The sequence below is a fragment of the Tamandua tetradactyla genome, chromosome 1, assembly GCF_023851605.1.
Source record: "Tamandua tetradactyla isolate mTamTet1 chromosome 1, mTamTet1.pri, whole genome shotgun sequence".
NCBI lineage: Eukaryota > Metazoa > Chordata > Mammalia > Pilosa > Myrmecophagidae > Tamandua > Tamandua tetradactyla.
This window is the reverse complement of record NC_135327.1, coordinates 137,053,237-137,069,100: the sequence shown is the minus strand read 5'-3', so window position 1 is coordinate 137,069,100 and position 15,864 is coordinate 137,053,237. Positions and strand designations below refer to the sequence as shown.

At 34.7% G+C, this 15,864-nt stretch overlaps 1 protein-coding gene across 8 annotated transcripts in view; it reads left to right on the top strand.

Annotated features, from left to right (window-relative positions):
- Positions 1-15,864, top strand: part of CD36 (CD36 molecule (CD36 blood group)) — a 91,124-nt gene that overhangs the window by 54,370 nt on the left and 20,890 nt on the right. For 4 of the 8 annotated variants that reach the window (XM_077152371.1, XM_077152461.1, XM_077152536.1 and 1 more), the window contains exons 2-4: positions 2,977-3,070; positions 3,552-3,765; positions 13,311-13,471. In XM_077152371.1, the coding sequence (XP_077008486.1) occupies positions 3,646-3,765; positions 13,311-13,471 (281 nt within the window). In that variant the 5' untranslated portion in view covers positions 2,977-3,070; positions 3,552-3,645. The remainder of the gene's footprint in view (positions 1-2,976; positions 3,071-3,551; positions 3,766-13,310; positions 13,472-15,864) is intronic. The other 4 variants (XM_077152717.1, XM_077152796.1, XM_077152871.1 and 1 more) reach the window with 1 other exon arrangement.

Sequence of the window (15,864 nt, the reverse complement as noted above, 5' to 3'; positions counted from 1 at the left end):
AAAACCTAAGTATGCAAGACATAACTTGCATTCTTTAAATAGCTAAATTTGAGGGAAGGCTGTGGACAAACTACACTTTTTTTCTGAAGGTAATTATGGATGGAAAAGCTGTTGAATTGAATGTGCTATGTAATCTGAATTTCTCTCTTTCTATTCAGTGCACATCTCACGTAATATGTTTGGCCCTCCTTTGTCTCAGGTGAATAAAGCTAATGATAATTTTGCAATATGCAGCCTAAGGCTAAAGCATGATTATAATAGCAATACTTAATTACTTATGGTGCCAAAGTATTTCCCTGAAAGACAATACTGAATGCAAGTATTATCAAGTACCTTCCTCGTTCTTAGGAAAAAAGGTACTGGCAGTTATTTCAAGGTCACAAAAGTTGATTGATCAGATACAAATTTGATAAGTAGAAAAACTCAATCTCTTTTTCAGAAGTATCAATATGTGAATGAAGAGATGTTAGATTTGTACTTGAAATTGATTGTTTATAGATCATCCAGACAAATGTGGGGCTAATAACTGTCTAACCATATGATTCAACAGAATAAATTACTTGAGACTTCTGTTTTCTGGTAAACTTTTCTGGCCAATTAAGGATTGTGTGCATTACAGTTTTGCACTTAAAGCGGCAGAGCCTAGGCATTACCCACCAGCTCTGGGCCCAGGATCCACACATGCTGTAATAACGTATTTTCAGATTTAGAGAAAAAAGGCAGCAGGGAGCAATTAAGACTCTCCGTGCCTTGAAGAAAGTCTTCTTTATAGCGCATGGTCCTGCTCGGAGTTCAGATACGTTCACCATTGGCTTGTGGCATAGAAACTGGAAAGGCAAATATATCCGTGTATATCTGTTTTAACAACAGAGAGTAATTTTTTAATCATTTTATGTCCCATCAGTCTGTCAGAGTTATAGATGGCTTTAATTGTGAAAGAATTTTTGAGGTGAAGTTTATATAGAACATAAAATAACTTTCCAGAAGAAGTAAGACTCGTTTTGAGTTGTATTTTTTTTAACTGAGTCATGGTATCATTTTCATAAACTGGAAGTTGTCACTGGGGATGTCCTGTCCCATTTTCTTAATGAATTGGCAAAGCCATAGGTTTCTGCAGAGTTTCTCCAAGAGCATCCTAAAAGTAAGAAAGGAGTGTGTCAGGAGGAGTGGGTAGGCCAGTTAAATATCAGGGTCTCTAAATTCCCACCACTGCTATAATTGGTCTTCAGTGTAAAAAATCTGGGTGAAAAACCAATTCAGCTGGTTTACCCAAGGTCAAGAGATCAAGTGGTCTATCCAAGGTCATATGGCAAGAGAGTGACAGATTGATCTTCAGTTTAATCTCCTAGTCTGAATTTTTAATCGCTGTCTGAAGTATAACCTGCAGATGGGGTGGAGGGAGTCCATATAAAGTGCATTCAGTGAAATATTACCTAATCACCTCCCATGTACAGAACACCAGAGTGACGTTTTTCTATTTAGCCATAGTAGGTGTTTAAGATTATGTTACAAGAAAATTTTAAAGTGTTTTACAATTACACTTGGCAAAGAAAATTCTATTTGATACTATTTGATCCTTGAATTGCTTTATCAGCCTCAAATAACTTGTTGCATTGTATTAGGGCATGCCTTTCCTGAGTGATAGGAGGCAGCATGTTAAGTGATTTCGGAAGGCAGGGAAAGCAATTCTTCTAAGCTTATCTCCAAACAATTAATAAAAAGTGAACCTCACTTGGTCAGTGATACATCAACTTCTACAGGAAAAAAAAAATCACTTGTTGAGCTTCTGTGTTTTCCTTTTACTCTGAGAAAACACTAGCAGTGACACTAATAAACTATTCAATAAACCTGAATAAACTATTCAAGCTGCTTAAACACCCAGATTGACTGAATTTTGTGCTTTACAGTAGCAATATCCTAGGCATAAGGAAGTAGGGAGAGGGAAATCCCTAAAGGTAAGAAATAATGTCAAAAATAAATAAATAATAGTGCCAAGGACAAATTTTGTGATGCTAGTCGTTCTCCAGATAGGGAGAAATTCTCATTCTCCTTATTTTCTTACCTCTATTCTCTTAGCTACGCATGTGATATTTTGAAAACCTAAATGGTTCCTTAAATGAGAATAAAAACTGATAAACCCTTAAGAGTGCTACTTCTGTGACAATCAAACTGTCGAAAGAACAACTGAGACTATGACAAAGATAGAATTTGTATTATAATACTGATGATTTTGCAGTTTTTTAACTGCAGGCTCTCTTCTCTTGGTATCTATGTTTTCCTTTGACCATGGGCATTTTGAAGTGGGGAGTATCTGTTCATATGCTATAAAGCACATTCTCACCTTTTATTAGTGTCAGGTCAACCCCATTATTCTAAAACATCGGATAATAACTGAAATAGCACAAATAAATGTTTTCAAATGTTGTTCAGAAATAATAATTCTTTCTAATTTTATTATAATAGGATCCACTTATCCTACAAATTGTCTTCCTCCATTAGTTGTGTAATAACCATAGTATCTACAAATATCAGACATAAAAGATTGACTATGTGAAATCCACATTAGCACAAACTGGTTGATTTTGACAGAAATGGCATGAATCATCTCCACGTTATAAAATGAATAATATCTTAGTTAAATATTTTTAAAAAATCTTTGAGACTGGCAAAAAAGCAATGCATAGCATTAACATTAGGGATCCTCTACATTATACATTTTCTTCAAATTATTTGTACCTATAATCTATTCAAAAGTGAGGTACTGACAATTAATTTGAGTGTAAATTACCCTTCATTTAAAATTATCCAATAACTTGAAGAATACTCATAAGCTATAAAAACAATTCAGACATGAACTCAGTATTAATGATGAGAGTTTCTTTTAACAGTGATCGTAATTATAGCAATAATAAATAGTACCCAGTGTTAGTTTTTTGATGGTATTTTGCCTGTTACCTCTGCTTTTTGTTTTAACAGATAGTTAACAAATCGTTAGAAGAGTTGATTATTTTTGAAGCTCATCAGATCACTTCCTGTGGAATCCGTATCTTGCTGTTTGTTCATAAAGAAGGTATAGTAAGGAAGCCACCTATTCCCAGGCTTGCTTAGCATTTAGATGGAGAAGGCAGTGACCCACCTTATTTAGTTGGTAGGAGAATTTGAGTCAGGGTTGTGTTTGCATGGAGAAGCCAAGTAGAGAGAGTGAGGATGCAACTAAGTGTCTAAGGCAAGGGAGAATGGGGTGAGGGTGAGAGCACGCAGGATTCTACACAGATAAGATTTCAATATGTTAATCATCCATAGAAAGAAGATTAAAGAGGAGAATTTTGAAGAAGCTCTCTTTATGGCAATTTATTTCTGTCACTGTTAGGTGGCCAAAGTCAAGAAAAAAGGGGAAGGACCTAGAAAGACAGTTGGTTAAAACAAAAAAAGAAAAGCCTTTGTTTATTTATAACTGGCAAAATGGTCTGTGTCAGTTGTGTGTTTACCTTGAACTTCGATCTTTTTGTACTGATAGAAAAGTAAGCTTCTGTTTTATGATCTCTTTCTAGTGATAGAACCAGACCTCTTGGAAACCACTTTAATCAGACCTGAGAGTTTGCAAGAGGCAGGTGCTGAAGCTTACTTTGTCCCTGAACAAGGAAAATGGGCTGTGATCGAAACTGTGGGCTCATTGCGGGCGCCGTCATCGGTGCGGTCCTGGCTGTGCTCGGAGGGGTCCTAATGCCTGTTGGAGACATGATTATCGAGAAGACAATTCGAAAGGTAAAACTCGTCCAAAGGATATTTCTTGCCGTTCTGACTCATCCTCTCTCCAGTCTCTTCTTTACTTTGAGTGTTTGTTTTGTATGTCATGATAACTTGCAAATCTGTGCTTCAAGACAGAGGTGATTATGAACCGCTGCATTCCTATTTGAGAAAGAAGTGACCATGCGTGAAATGTTCCATATAAAATGTTGATTTAACACGAATAATTTGATATTTTAACTATAAATATCCAAATTATGAAAGAAAAGCTAATTCTGGGTATGCAAGTTAGTAGAAATATTGCTTTTTCTTATGTCCAAGAAGTGCATGGATATGTTTTTGAATGAGAAATAAGTAAGTATATTTTGTGAGGGTACATTTGCATAAGCAGTTGCATCTTGGTTAATATTGAAGACAAGTATTATAAAAAGTATAGAAGAAATATAAAACATAAATATATACATATAGATTATTTTGTGTTTTGTAGCTTGAACATTATTGCCATGTTTATTATTGAAGAAGGAACCTTCAGTAAAACTGGTAATTATATTTTTGGTTTGGTAAAACTTGTCCCCTGTTTTGTATTATGTTTGTAATCATCTATGACTGTCTTATAAATGTTTCTTTCTTTATTAAGCTTTGTACTTGACCCTTAGGAAATACTTTCAGAAATGTGCTATAGAGGACATCCCCAAGTATATGTACAAAAATTGGCTGATGTTTTAACTAAAATTAGACCGATTCTGTAGAGGGCTTTGCACAACGAACTGGAATTCATCTTCCATCCTGAATCTTTCTCGTTAACCTCACAATCTCTTACTAGAAACCTTAACTGACATGGAGCAGGACCAGGGATACTAAATTCAAATGGCTGCAGGAGATTTGCAGACAAAGATAAAAAAATGAAAATAACACGAAGCTGCCAAGAATAAGCTAAAAGGAAGAGCAGGGACTGTGGAGAACTTGAGAATGTGTGCCCTGCCCAAAGGCACGGTTCGTTCATTTTTTTTCAACATGATGCTGGCCAAATAGAACATAGCTCTGAGTGCTGGTTTCATCTCTCAACCTGGTGAGTTTGCCAGTGACCTAGACAAAGGGTTAGTGAGCACATTTCACTGTAGATAATGAGAATAGAGAAAGAAAATGGATTAAATCCATCAATTCAAATTTCTACTCCAGCCAAAACGCTCATCTCTTTGACATCTTGTTCTGACCAAGAATATGAACAAATACACTTTGTTTTTTTAACTGAAATATTGACTTAATTGAGAAGCTAATTTGGAGAATGAGTTTCGATGCTAGGTACGCCTGACAAGTAGTTGCTACTTTCTGATAATCTTTACACTGAGTCATTACAGCTGTTGTCTTACTGTAAAAGGTAAGATATTTTAAGTAACTGTTCCTCTACTTGCATGGCATATAATTTGAATGGCATCCCCTGCCTTGGGATTCCCAGTTTTTTAAATACTATTTTCAATATAGGCCAACAGAGACAGGTGGTGGTGAGCTGGGGTTTATCCAACAGTGTGAGATGGAATTGCAGTTGCTCTAATACTCTCAGTTCTATAAACTATGACTCCCATCTGGGTTTTCTGCAGAAAGAGAGCACAGTCAGGCTGTATTAAATACAGAACACAATTTATCTTTTGGAAAAGATAATCTTTCCACCATAATCTCCCCGAACACAGCACTTAAGATTAAGAGCATTTTTCTGTCGTTTAATCGATGACCAATAGCTGGGTATTGATCATCTAATTTTTTTTTCCTCTTGATTCAACAAAATTAGTAAGAACAGACTGTCTGTTATATAGCATACTAGGAGCTAGCGTTTTTTTAAAGCCAATTGTCTAATATTACCTTTATGCTCTTAATTCTTAATCATGAGAAAGTAAGAGTTTTGAGACAACAAAATGTGCTTTTGTATAGAGATTGAGTGAAAAAACAAATTAAGAAAAATCTCAACCAGTATGAAATGTAACTGGGGAAAACACATCATAAAAAATAATAGAGATGTGGGAGTCTCTGGAATTGAATTATAGGGTATAATATAGAAAAATAAATGCTATTTAGAAAGAGAAATTTTGCAAAGTGTTCAAAAAAAAAACTTCTGCAAGAAAGTGGCACTTGAGTTGGACTTTGAAAAAGTATACAATTTTCAAAGACTAAAGAGGACTGCAGTAAAGATATCAAAGGACTGATTTTAGGAGGGAAAAAAGTTATAGAAAGGGAAGTGAAAAGGGATGGAAGAAGGACAAGAATCCTGGAATAACAAGAAAGATGATCAGTTTAGAAAAGTTACATGGGATTTGTTAAACATAAGACAGAAGAATCATTAATTGATGGCATGATAAGGCAATAGTGGCTAGGTAGCTAGCATATGTTTTTGAGTATGTGTAAGACATGAAAAGATCTGTATTTCCATATTTATATCATCATATAGTGAGCATTTATTTAGTTTACTAAAAACTTCATATATAGTAATTCATTTAATCTTCCCAAATATCTATGGTTAGGAACTATCATTTTATACATTTTAAAGGACATTTGATCAACTTGCCACCACGGCTGGTCAGTATGAGGAAGAGTCAATATCCAAACACAGTCAACCTAAGACAAGATGATACACTTTGCTTCTCCAATAGGAAAGCTGGGAAAGTGAGGATATCAAAGACAAGAAAACTAGAAAAAAAAACTGTGTATGACCACTTTCAAGGAGAATTTAAGACCCCCCTTTTAGAAAGATCTTAGCATAATCTGTAAATTATATAACAAGAACAGTCTGGGCATGTATGGTGGAGTGGAGAAAAAGCATGAGATCAACCTTTTATAAAACTAATGGATGATGGGATGAAGGCAGTTTGGTTAGAGGAACTAAAGAAAAAGAGAGTGAGTAGTAAAAACAACTGTGAGACGTCCAGTGAGCTATTGATAGAAATGTGTACCTTAGGAGAATAAAAGACTGAACATTTTATGATTAGTTTGATATGAACTATTTCAAAGGTCAGGGCTCAGATTTGTTTACTGCAACAGAGATTACAGGTAAAAGAAAACAGTATTTTTACTTTCTAGAGAGTTTGAATGTAGAGAGAAAAGGGATTACTATCGGGTGTGTCCACAATTAAGAGGTTGGAAGACAGAAGTGGAAAAATAAATGATTTTGTGTGAATAAATAAAAAAATAAAGATTATACACTATGGGATGTTATTAGGCAATCAGCCCTCAAAGAAATAGAGAATAAAAATGTTCTCAGGCAGACTAAGGTTTAGGGAGTAATGGTTAGAATGTGGTCACCAATGATCTTGAAACTGTAGTTTTTGTAAGGAAGGGTAATAAATTGGGGAATGAAATCAGAGAGTACTTTTCTGACTTTGTTTTTGAAATGGGGGTTACCTGTACAATCTTTTACCAGTCAAAAGGGAACAATGATGATAGTAACAGCCAAAAGAGTAGGGCTTTGGGATAAGTCCAGAGGAGTACGGATCAAGACGCAAGAAGAAAGAAGAGGTGCAAACCTGAAATTAGAGGGAAGAGTGGGTTCCCAATGGCTTTTGAGTGACAGTTTACATTGTATGCTGAGGACATACCATAGACTAAGACTCATCAAGGGAACCGATCCAATGGGCAGGAGCTGTGGTACATTTAAGGCTAAGCCATGTTTGCTCTCCAGTTTGTTTATAGCCATGTGAAATTGCCCATTTTATTTATCTGAGGCTGCTGGGAGGTCTTCCTTGTTTAGGTAGCACTGATTATTGTTCTGCAGTTTACAAAAGTACTTTAAAAATTGAGACTAACATAGGTAGCTGTCTGGTATATACCGGAAGTCAAATCTCTGAATCAAGTATAAAACAGAGAGCCAAGAATGCTACCCCTACTTTAGGAATGCTTGGTAATACTGTTATTTTATACATATATAAGAAATTTGATAATGGTCAGGTGTTATTTGTTTACTGTTAAACTTCTTGAGTATTACTTTCTTCATTTAATTGACTAATAGCATGTTGGGGAAGCTGCTATCTGCATACAAGTATCATTTAAAAAAAAGAGTTAAAGTATTTCATTGAAAAAGATCAGAAAACCATCTCATATTGTTTTCTTATTTATAAAGTTCAGATTTGGGACTCAATGGTACTTTCCAGTTACAAAAGATAGTACCTTACAACTATCATTTGAAGTGGTCTAAGCTAGTACAGAATTTTACTTCCAATGTATTTTGTGTTTGCTCTTTACTTCAAAGGGATGCTTTCTAGAGCCTTTGTTTTTCTTATTGATTATACTGAAATTTTCATTGGTATTTTGACCATGAATCCTATATGAAATGTGTGGAGCCAGTAGTTTCTGCAATCTTGCTAAGGAGAATAAAAATCAATATCATGTTCCTGGTGCCTGCCCAAGCGGGGAAAAAAAAAATCAATGGCATGAGCTGCCACGAATGTAAAAACAATCAGAGCACTTTGGAAAGGTCAAAGGTCTGCCACCATTTACTTAAGATAATTTATCACTTCACATTGTTTGTTTAACGTTTAGTGAATGTTGTGTAACAGATAATTTTAAACAAACTTTAATTTAACACCAAAAAAAAAGCATATAGAACACCAAAAAAGGCATTAAAGGTTTGTTTTCTTCCTATTAAAAGACTAATCCTTAATTATACCATTATTCCCCTCCTCCATTTTTTGAAAGGAATGATTCTGTAGTAGCTTATAAGAAATGCTTTTAGATAAAATAAAGCTGTAGTAGGATGAAATAATAATTTATATTTGTTCAAATGCAAAGGCATTTGAATCAATAGTCTATGCTTTAATAATTTTCTTATAGTATTTCCAGATATTATAAAAACAATTTATATTTTTATAATACCCAAAATATCAAAAAGATCTGCCTGAAGGATTATTAAAATGTTGGGGAATTTGCTTTACACTTAATGATGTAAGATGAAAATATGAAATAATAAATGTTTATTTAAAATAGTATAAAAGTTCATTAAACTGCATTAATACACCACTTACAACGATGTTTCCAAAAAATGGCAGGTAAGCATATATAATTTTCTTCCTCCAGCCCAATTTAACATCAGTGTAGTTATAAAAGTCACTAATTTAGTTTTTTTAATCGAAATTTTTGGAGGCTAAAGTCCTGAGTTTCAGAAATACATTGAAGTTTCTACCCCAATCTCTTGCTGGTTTTCAATCGTTGACTGGATAATCTGAGACTAAAGTCAATTTTCTCCTCTCAGAATAGCTGTAGTTAATATTCTAATTTATTCTCTGCCTCACACACATATGTGACACGTGTACACATTCAAGTACAATTTTTTAAACATGGGAGAACTGTTCTAATGTTTAAAACCAGTTTCAAACAGATTTCAGTGGTGGCAGGGCTTGAGAGAAGGGGCTGTCAGCTATTTTCAGTACTCTGTCAGAATTCTATCCATGTGCTTTTTAAGGAAGTTTTGATTTTACTGGAAAGAGAATAAATATGAAAATGATTCAGTAGCAGATGAGGTGTCATGGGATGTTACGTGAATAATTCCCACATGGATGATTTAGACAGAAAATTCTATGAACCAAGCAGAACAGTCTGAAGAATAACAAGTTTTAGAATTCTCCCTCTAGAGGATGACAGGATTTGCATCACTAAAATGGCTAGCATTTTTTACGTGCCTACTATGTGCGAACACTGTTCTAAATGTTCACTTTTATTAATCCTTATAACAACATATGAAAATAAATACTTTGGTTCAACAAATGAAATTGTCAATAGTCAATTATTTTGACTTTCAAAAATATGGCTCATATGGTTAAACCTACATTCCCATTTCACAGACGAGGACACTGAGGCACAAAAAATGAAATAACCTACTCAAATTCAAATGGTTAGCAAGTGACTGAATTGGGCTTCCAACTCAAAGCATCTGGTTTCATTGTTAACCACTTCATTCTATACTTTGAAGAACAAAACTACTGTACTTGGTCAGGGTGTAACCAGGTGAGGGAATCTAACTCATAGATTAAAATCTGCTATGCATGAGTCTGTCTCTTAGTACTGTATAAGATCCTTGAGAGATGAGAGCATTTGTTGTCTGTATTTGTACTCTACCTACTCCATGCATAGTACGGTATCAAGGACAGCTCAATAATTACATGAAAGCTGTCAGAAAAAAGCAAGCAAGCATGCAATTACATGGAATATGTTACTATCTCAAACATCTGCTTTCAAATTAACCTCGCAAAATAGAATGAAGTATTTTTTATTTGGTTGGTTGGTTGTTTTTAAGAAAGAGTAATGAACTGAAGGCCAAGAAAACCTGAGTTTGAGTCCCGAAGGATTCTGTCACTAATTTGCATCACCCATTCACATTTCTGAGCTTCAATTTCTTTATTGTAAAGCAGAAAGAATACTTGCCCTGTTTTACAAAGTTGTAGTGGGAATAATCATAGTCTTAGCTGCCTCTGAATGAGCTCTTACCATGGGCCAGGCATTCTGCTTAGTATTTGTAACCTTTTTAATCCTTACACACCCCTCAAGGAAGATAATTTTTTCCTGACTTTCTAGATGAAGGAATGGAGATTCAAGGAGGTTATGTAATTTACCCAAGGTCACACAGCAGGACTAAAATTTGCACTTTTGCCATGACTGGCTTCACTATAAGATGAGGAACACAGAAGCATTTTATAATTAATCATGAGAAATCTTTTCTGCACATTATAATTTATTATTATTTTAAACTATCCATGAATCTCTCCAGGCCTCACAGGCACAAGAATTGTCTGACAGGGATGGTGCTAGAACATTTGAAAAAAAAAATAGAAATTTTAAGGTTGATGGTTTTCCAGCCAGTGTGCTGGAGACCATGCTATGTGAGAGTCAGCAGGTTGGAATCCAGCCAGTGCTGGACCTGAATTGTCTACCTACTTCAAATCAGGGACAGAAACTCAAGTGTACATCAGCTTAGTGAGGGGGCCTTAAGTGATAATACTTTTTTCTGTGCACATAATTATTAGCCTTGAACTCCAAATTTTTGTGAAAGATTTTCAAAACGATTTGGACAATTCATGTTCAATTTAAAACCAAGCCTGTTAAATTGACAAAGGATGCAAAGTCTCTTGCCCCTTTTAAATTTTGAGTTATTTGTGAGCTATTTAGATTTCGTACTGAAGGACAATCTACACAATTTTCGAATACATACAGTAGTGTTAGCATTAGAAGAACTGCATTTTTATTTGACTACTTCAATATTTTTCTTTGCCCCTGAACAAATCACGGTGTCTTAGAAACAGCACAAGATTGGAGTCAAAAGACCTTCTTCTCCTATCTGCTTCTAAATTGTCATGCAATGTTAAATCAAACATCTGTTCTCTCTTGAACCCATTTTCTTTCTCTGAAAAAAAATGAGGGGCTAAATGGTTCTAAATTGAACTGAATAGTTCTAAATCTAATTCTAATTCAATGAATTCATTTCAACTCTTAGTGTCTCAACTTCCCATTTGTTTAAATGTCTGCAGTTCAACAAATAAGGCAAAATGACTCATGGCCTTTAGAAGAAAGGGATAATACACCTTACAAGGTGTTTTGATATTTAGAGGCATATACATTCAGCTACAACCCATTTTCAATTCCATAAATATTTTCAAGTTCCTTTTATTAAGAACTGAAATAAGTATGTACCTTGAGAAGTACACAGTAAATAACAGGTTAGGCGTTAAGCCTCTTATACTGTGGGAGTATTATTGTGCGTGTGTGTTCACTTGTGTTATCCTTTCATAAAGTCTCTTTAAGTTGATAAATTAATGTCACAGCTTATATATAGCACTTAGCTTCAACGCTGTCTTCCAAGATAAAGGGAATTTTACATTAGAAGCATAGCCACCATGCTTTATCTAAATAGAATTTTGTCTTCTTAATGAGCTTCTTAGTATAGGAATCAGGCTTTTTGGGGGAGCAAATACAAATATTTGCAAGGACAAATGATTGTTAAAAAGTAATACAATTTCTATCATTTCAGAACTCCATTACCCCCAGTGTAAAACACAGGGTTTTTAACTACATTTTAACTTGTTTCCTGGTTCTGCTCTAAAAAATTCCCTTTGTTCTCTGCATTGGGCAATAAATAAAATATTTGAAGACATGAAACTTAATTTGACTTCTATCAACAAAGTGCAGAAGGCAAAGGAGAGTGGCAGGAAAGAAACCACAGTGAAAGCATTGGGTAAAAAAGAACTAGTGTAAGGGTAAAAGAGGACTTGTCTAAGGGTCAGAGACTAAATTTAGTCCAGATTATGCCTGGTCCAGCCCGTGGGTTCTCAGAGCTTCTCGTCCTGTACTAGAGAATGTGGTTATACCGTCTATCATTTCTTGATCTGTCTTTCTGTGAACTGATGCTTCCAAGTGAAGGAAACATGTCAGATAGTTCCTGCATTCCTTGGTGTTATCAGGCTCATTTTCTATGAAATAGTTTTCTTCCTCTTCCTCTTGGATGCTGAAGTAAGATGGATTTCTCCATCCTGGGCATTCTTCCCAGGCATTTAATTGGAAATGCTGCCTGCTACAAATTCACCTTTGTTTGCACTGGTTCCTTCAGTTTCGTAACTTTCAGCTCAGAGGGTGAAAGCCAGTGAAGGAAGCTGGGACATATCTTTGCATGTTAACTCCCTCATTTTAAAGACAGTGAAATCAATCCTGAGGAGGTGTGCGGACATTCTCTTTGGATCCACAGCATCTCAAGAGAGGCATCAATTCTTTTTTGTTTTGTTTTGTTTCTTATCGTGGGTTTTCTGACTTTGTAGTTATTGTTGTTTTCCTACTTGTCCATTTTCCATCCAAGGGACATTGGTGATTTTTAGTGGATTCCATACAGGGATAAATAGGACAGCTCTTTTATCTGGTCCTTTTCTTTAAAATCTAGTCACTCAATATGATGGGATTATGATAATGGCTATTTTGAAACCACATGTTAATAGGTTGCTGCAAATAAATTGAAAGGCAGGGAAGCCATACTGAACAGGATTTTGAAAGAAGTCGAGATTGTATTTTTCATCCAGAAGCATTTATTTGTTGATTTAATAAGGGTAATTTTACATCCCCTGAAGTATTCAACTTTTAAAGAAAAGGAAATAGCTTCCAATATTATCCAATTTTTCTGTTTTTATATCTTCCATCATTATTCCAACTTGCTTAGGTTAATAATAAGAACTTTTTGGAACAGCTTTAATAAAATTTGCTTAATAAATTGTGTTACCAACTATTCCATATTCTATTCTAATGCAATATTGCCCTTGGGTCACTCTATGGCATGCCAATCATTTGCCTTAAAATCAATAGTCAAATGTGCAGCATTGATCACTAATTCTCACTGTAAAAAGTTAACTAAAATATGTTTCTAAGTATGTGTTGAAAACATTTCTGTTGCAAGTGAGTGACAGGTTGTAGCAGTTTTTGTGAGGAGAATACTTGAGCTTGGTCCTTTCATTTTGACTAACTAATGGGTATAAACAAACTCCCCAGAATATTTCTATTTCCTACAAAGAAATAACCCCAACCTGTCTCTCTTTTTTTTCTTGTCACAGGAAACTGTCCTTGAAGAAGGTACAATTGCTTTTCAAAACTGGGTTAAAACAGGAACAGACGTTTACAGACAGTTTTGGATCTTTGATGTGCAAAATCCACAGGAAGTGATAACTAATAGCAGCAAAGTTAAGGTTAAGCAAAGAGGTCCTTATACATACAGGTGAGTGGGGCCCACAGATAAGTGGCTTGCTTCCTTGACCATATATATTTCTGTAAATGATTTCTGCTTGACAAAGGCCATTTAATTGAAATGTCCTCGTCATTTTCTTGTCATACACATTGATATGTTTTCTTCCTACTAGTGTAGAATTGCAGTCTAACAATTTAATGATTATAAGGTGTTTCATATTTTGAATAAATTAAAAGCATTATTCATACACACATATACATGTAACAATCTGAAAGTAGAGCTAAGTTATCCAAATATTCATTATTAGATAGCATACATAAAAGAAATATGATTTTATTATAAAGTTACCAGGATCGAGTAATTGTATGACATTAAGAAGGATGGTTGATCTGTTGGTTTTGTTTTTGTGCTCGTGGCATACATTTCTTCTCAGCAAGTCTCTAAGGTATGCATGTTGAAAAAAAATCAGGATTAAAAATTCAGAATATTTAAAATCTTAAAACTATATAGATATATGTCGATTGATGGGTCTCAAAGTGTGGTTCTACCCGGCAGCATTAGCACCAACTGTGTAATTGTTAGATGCAAATTTTCAGGCCTAATCTAGAACCAACTGAATTAGAAATGCTGGGATGAGGCCCAACAATCTTAGTTTTACAAATCCTCCGGATAATTCTGATGCTCACTCAATTTTGAGCACCATGCTTCTATACTTATTTTATGCATTTATAGCACCTGCTAAGGATTTCTGTTCAAACTAATTCCCAGGTCAAATAATATTTATATTTATCTAATAGATTTGTTCTTATATTTTCTTTAGTACTGAGAATGAATATGCTATACCTTTATCCTACATTTCCTAATAGTTTAACACAATTTTGAATGGAATCTTAGAATATTAGAACAAGAAGGGAATGATCAGTCAGACCTTTCACTTTTTAGATAAAAAACTGACACCAGTGGATATGAAGTGACTTGCCCAAGGTCACACAGATCTCGAAATTATTAACTCCTGGATTTTTTCCTTTATATATTTTCTTCTCTTGAAATTAAAGACTGTGTGTTTTTTTAGTCTAAGTAAGAACTGGGAAGTTGGGGTTCTAAAAACACTACCTAAACCAAGGATTAGGAATACATTTTGGACGTCATTTGTTAGGCAAATGTGTGATTTTTTTTTCCCTCAAGGATAATTAGTAGTTACAGACCATGATCAATTTTTCACAGAATTTCATTTTTGTAATAATTTATTATAATTCATAAGATTTAGGAACTTATCTGTTTGGGGATTCTTTAATTCTATAATGTTCTATTTATAGCATTAACATATCTCAAGATTGACAACTCTCCCATAACATAGCGAGGCAATAGTAGTTGTAGTGCGAGCTGTTAGAGCACGTGACATATAAGTCATGGAGTGACTTGGCACTCATCCTGTCCTAGCAGTTCTCCCCAGGTCCCTGTCTCTGCACATCTGTGACTGTTCACAACTTTGAGGAAGAAGAACTGATTTTCAATGTGACAAGAAAACTTTTACCTTGGACTATTTTTTTTTTTTAATTTTTTTATGCTCTTAAGTCATTAGCAAAAGCCTACATGAATATCTTGTCCCAGAAGAATGTTGTAACAACACAAACCTATGAATATCTAGAATTCACTTGTGACCCTAATGACATTCTACCCCTAACTGTTTAAAAATCATAACCTGAATGAATTGGTAAAGTAAGAGGAACGGCTTTTAAAATTTGACAACTCATTTTTTTTTTTTTTTCTGTTTTGTTTGTTTTAGGGGGAGTGCCCTTAAGGATATTATTTAGGAGACGGGGCAACAAAAACATACCAAAAACATTGAACCTAGCCTTCCCTTTTTAAGGGCAGCCAAAATATATTTTATTCTTAGAACCTTTAGATATGCCTGATTTGCTTGCAGAGGCAATGGGGCAGCGGCGAATATTTGAATTTGCAGATAGTATAAACAGTTACCTCCTCCTTGTATAATAGCAGAAACCTCCCTGATCAACCAGAACACCTCTTGTCTCATGATGCAACCAAAACAGCGTCTTTATTTTGCCTCGATGCCTTAAATAATAGGAGAACAGCTAGTTACATTTTAGAAAAATGTTAATAGTTTAAAAATATTCCATGTGTTGAGCTGAACCTGACTCTCTATTTAAATAGAATCTTAGTCTGCTTATTTGTCCAGTGATTCCTATAGTGAATTCAATAAAACTATGATGAATCAGGTTGTGACTTGCGTCAAAGCATGAAATTGCTTGAATTGAGACTATAATTACATTCCAGCCTACAACGTCTTTATGAAGACTATGATTCCTTAAGAATATTCTCATATCCAACATAAATCTTTTTAAAAATTACTTTCCTTTGGCAAGAATAAAAAGAAAGCAATCTTGGGCAAAATCTAGGGT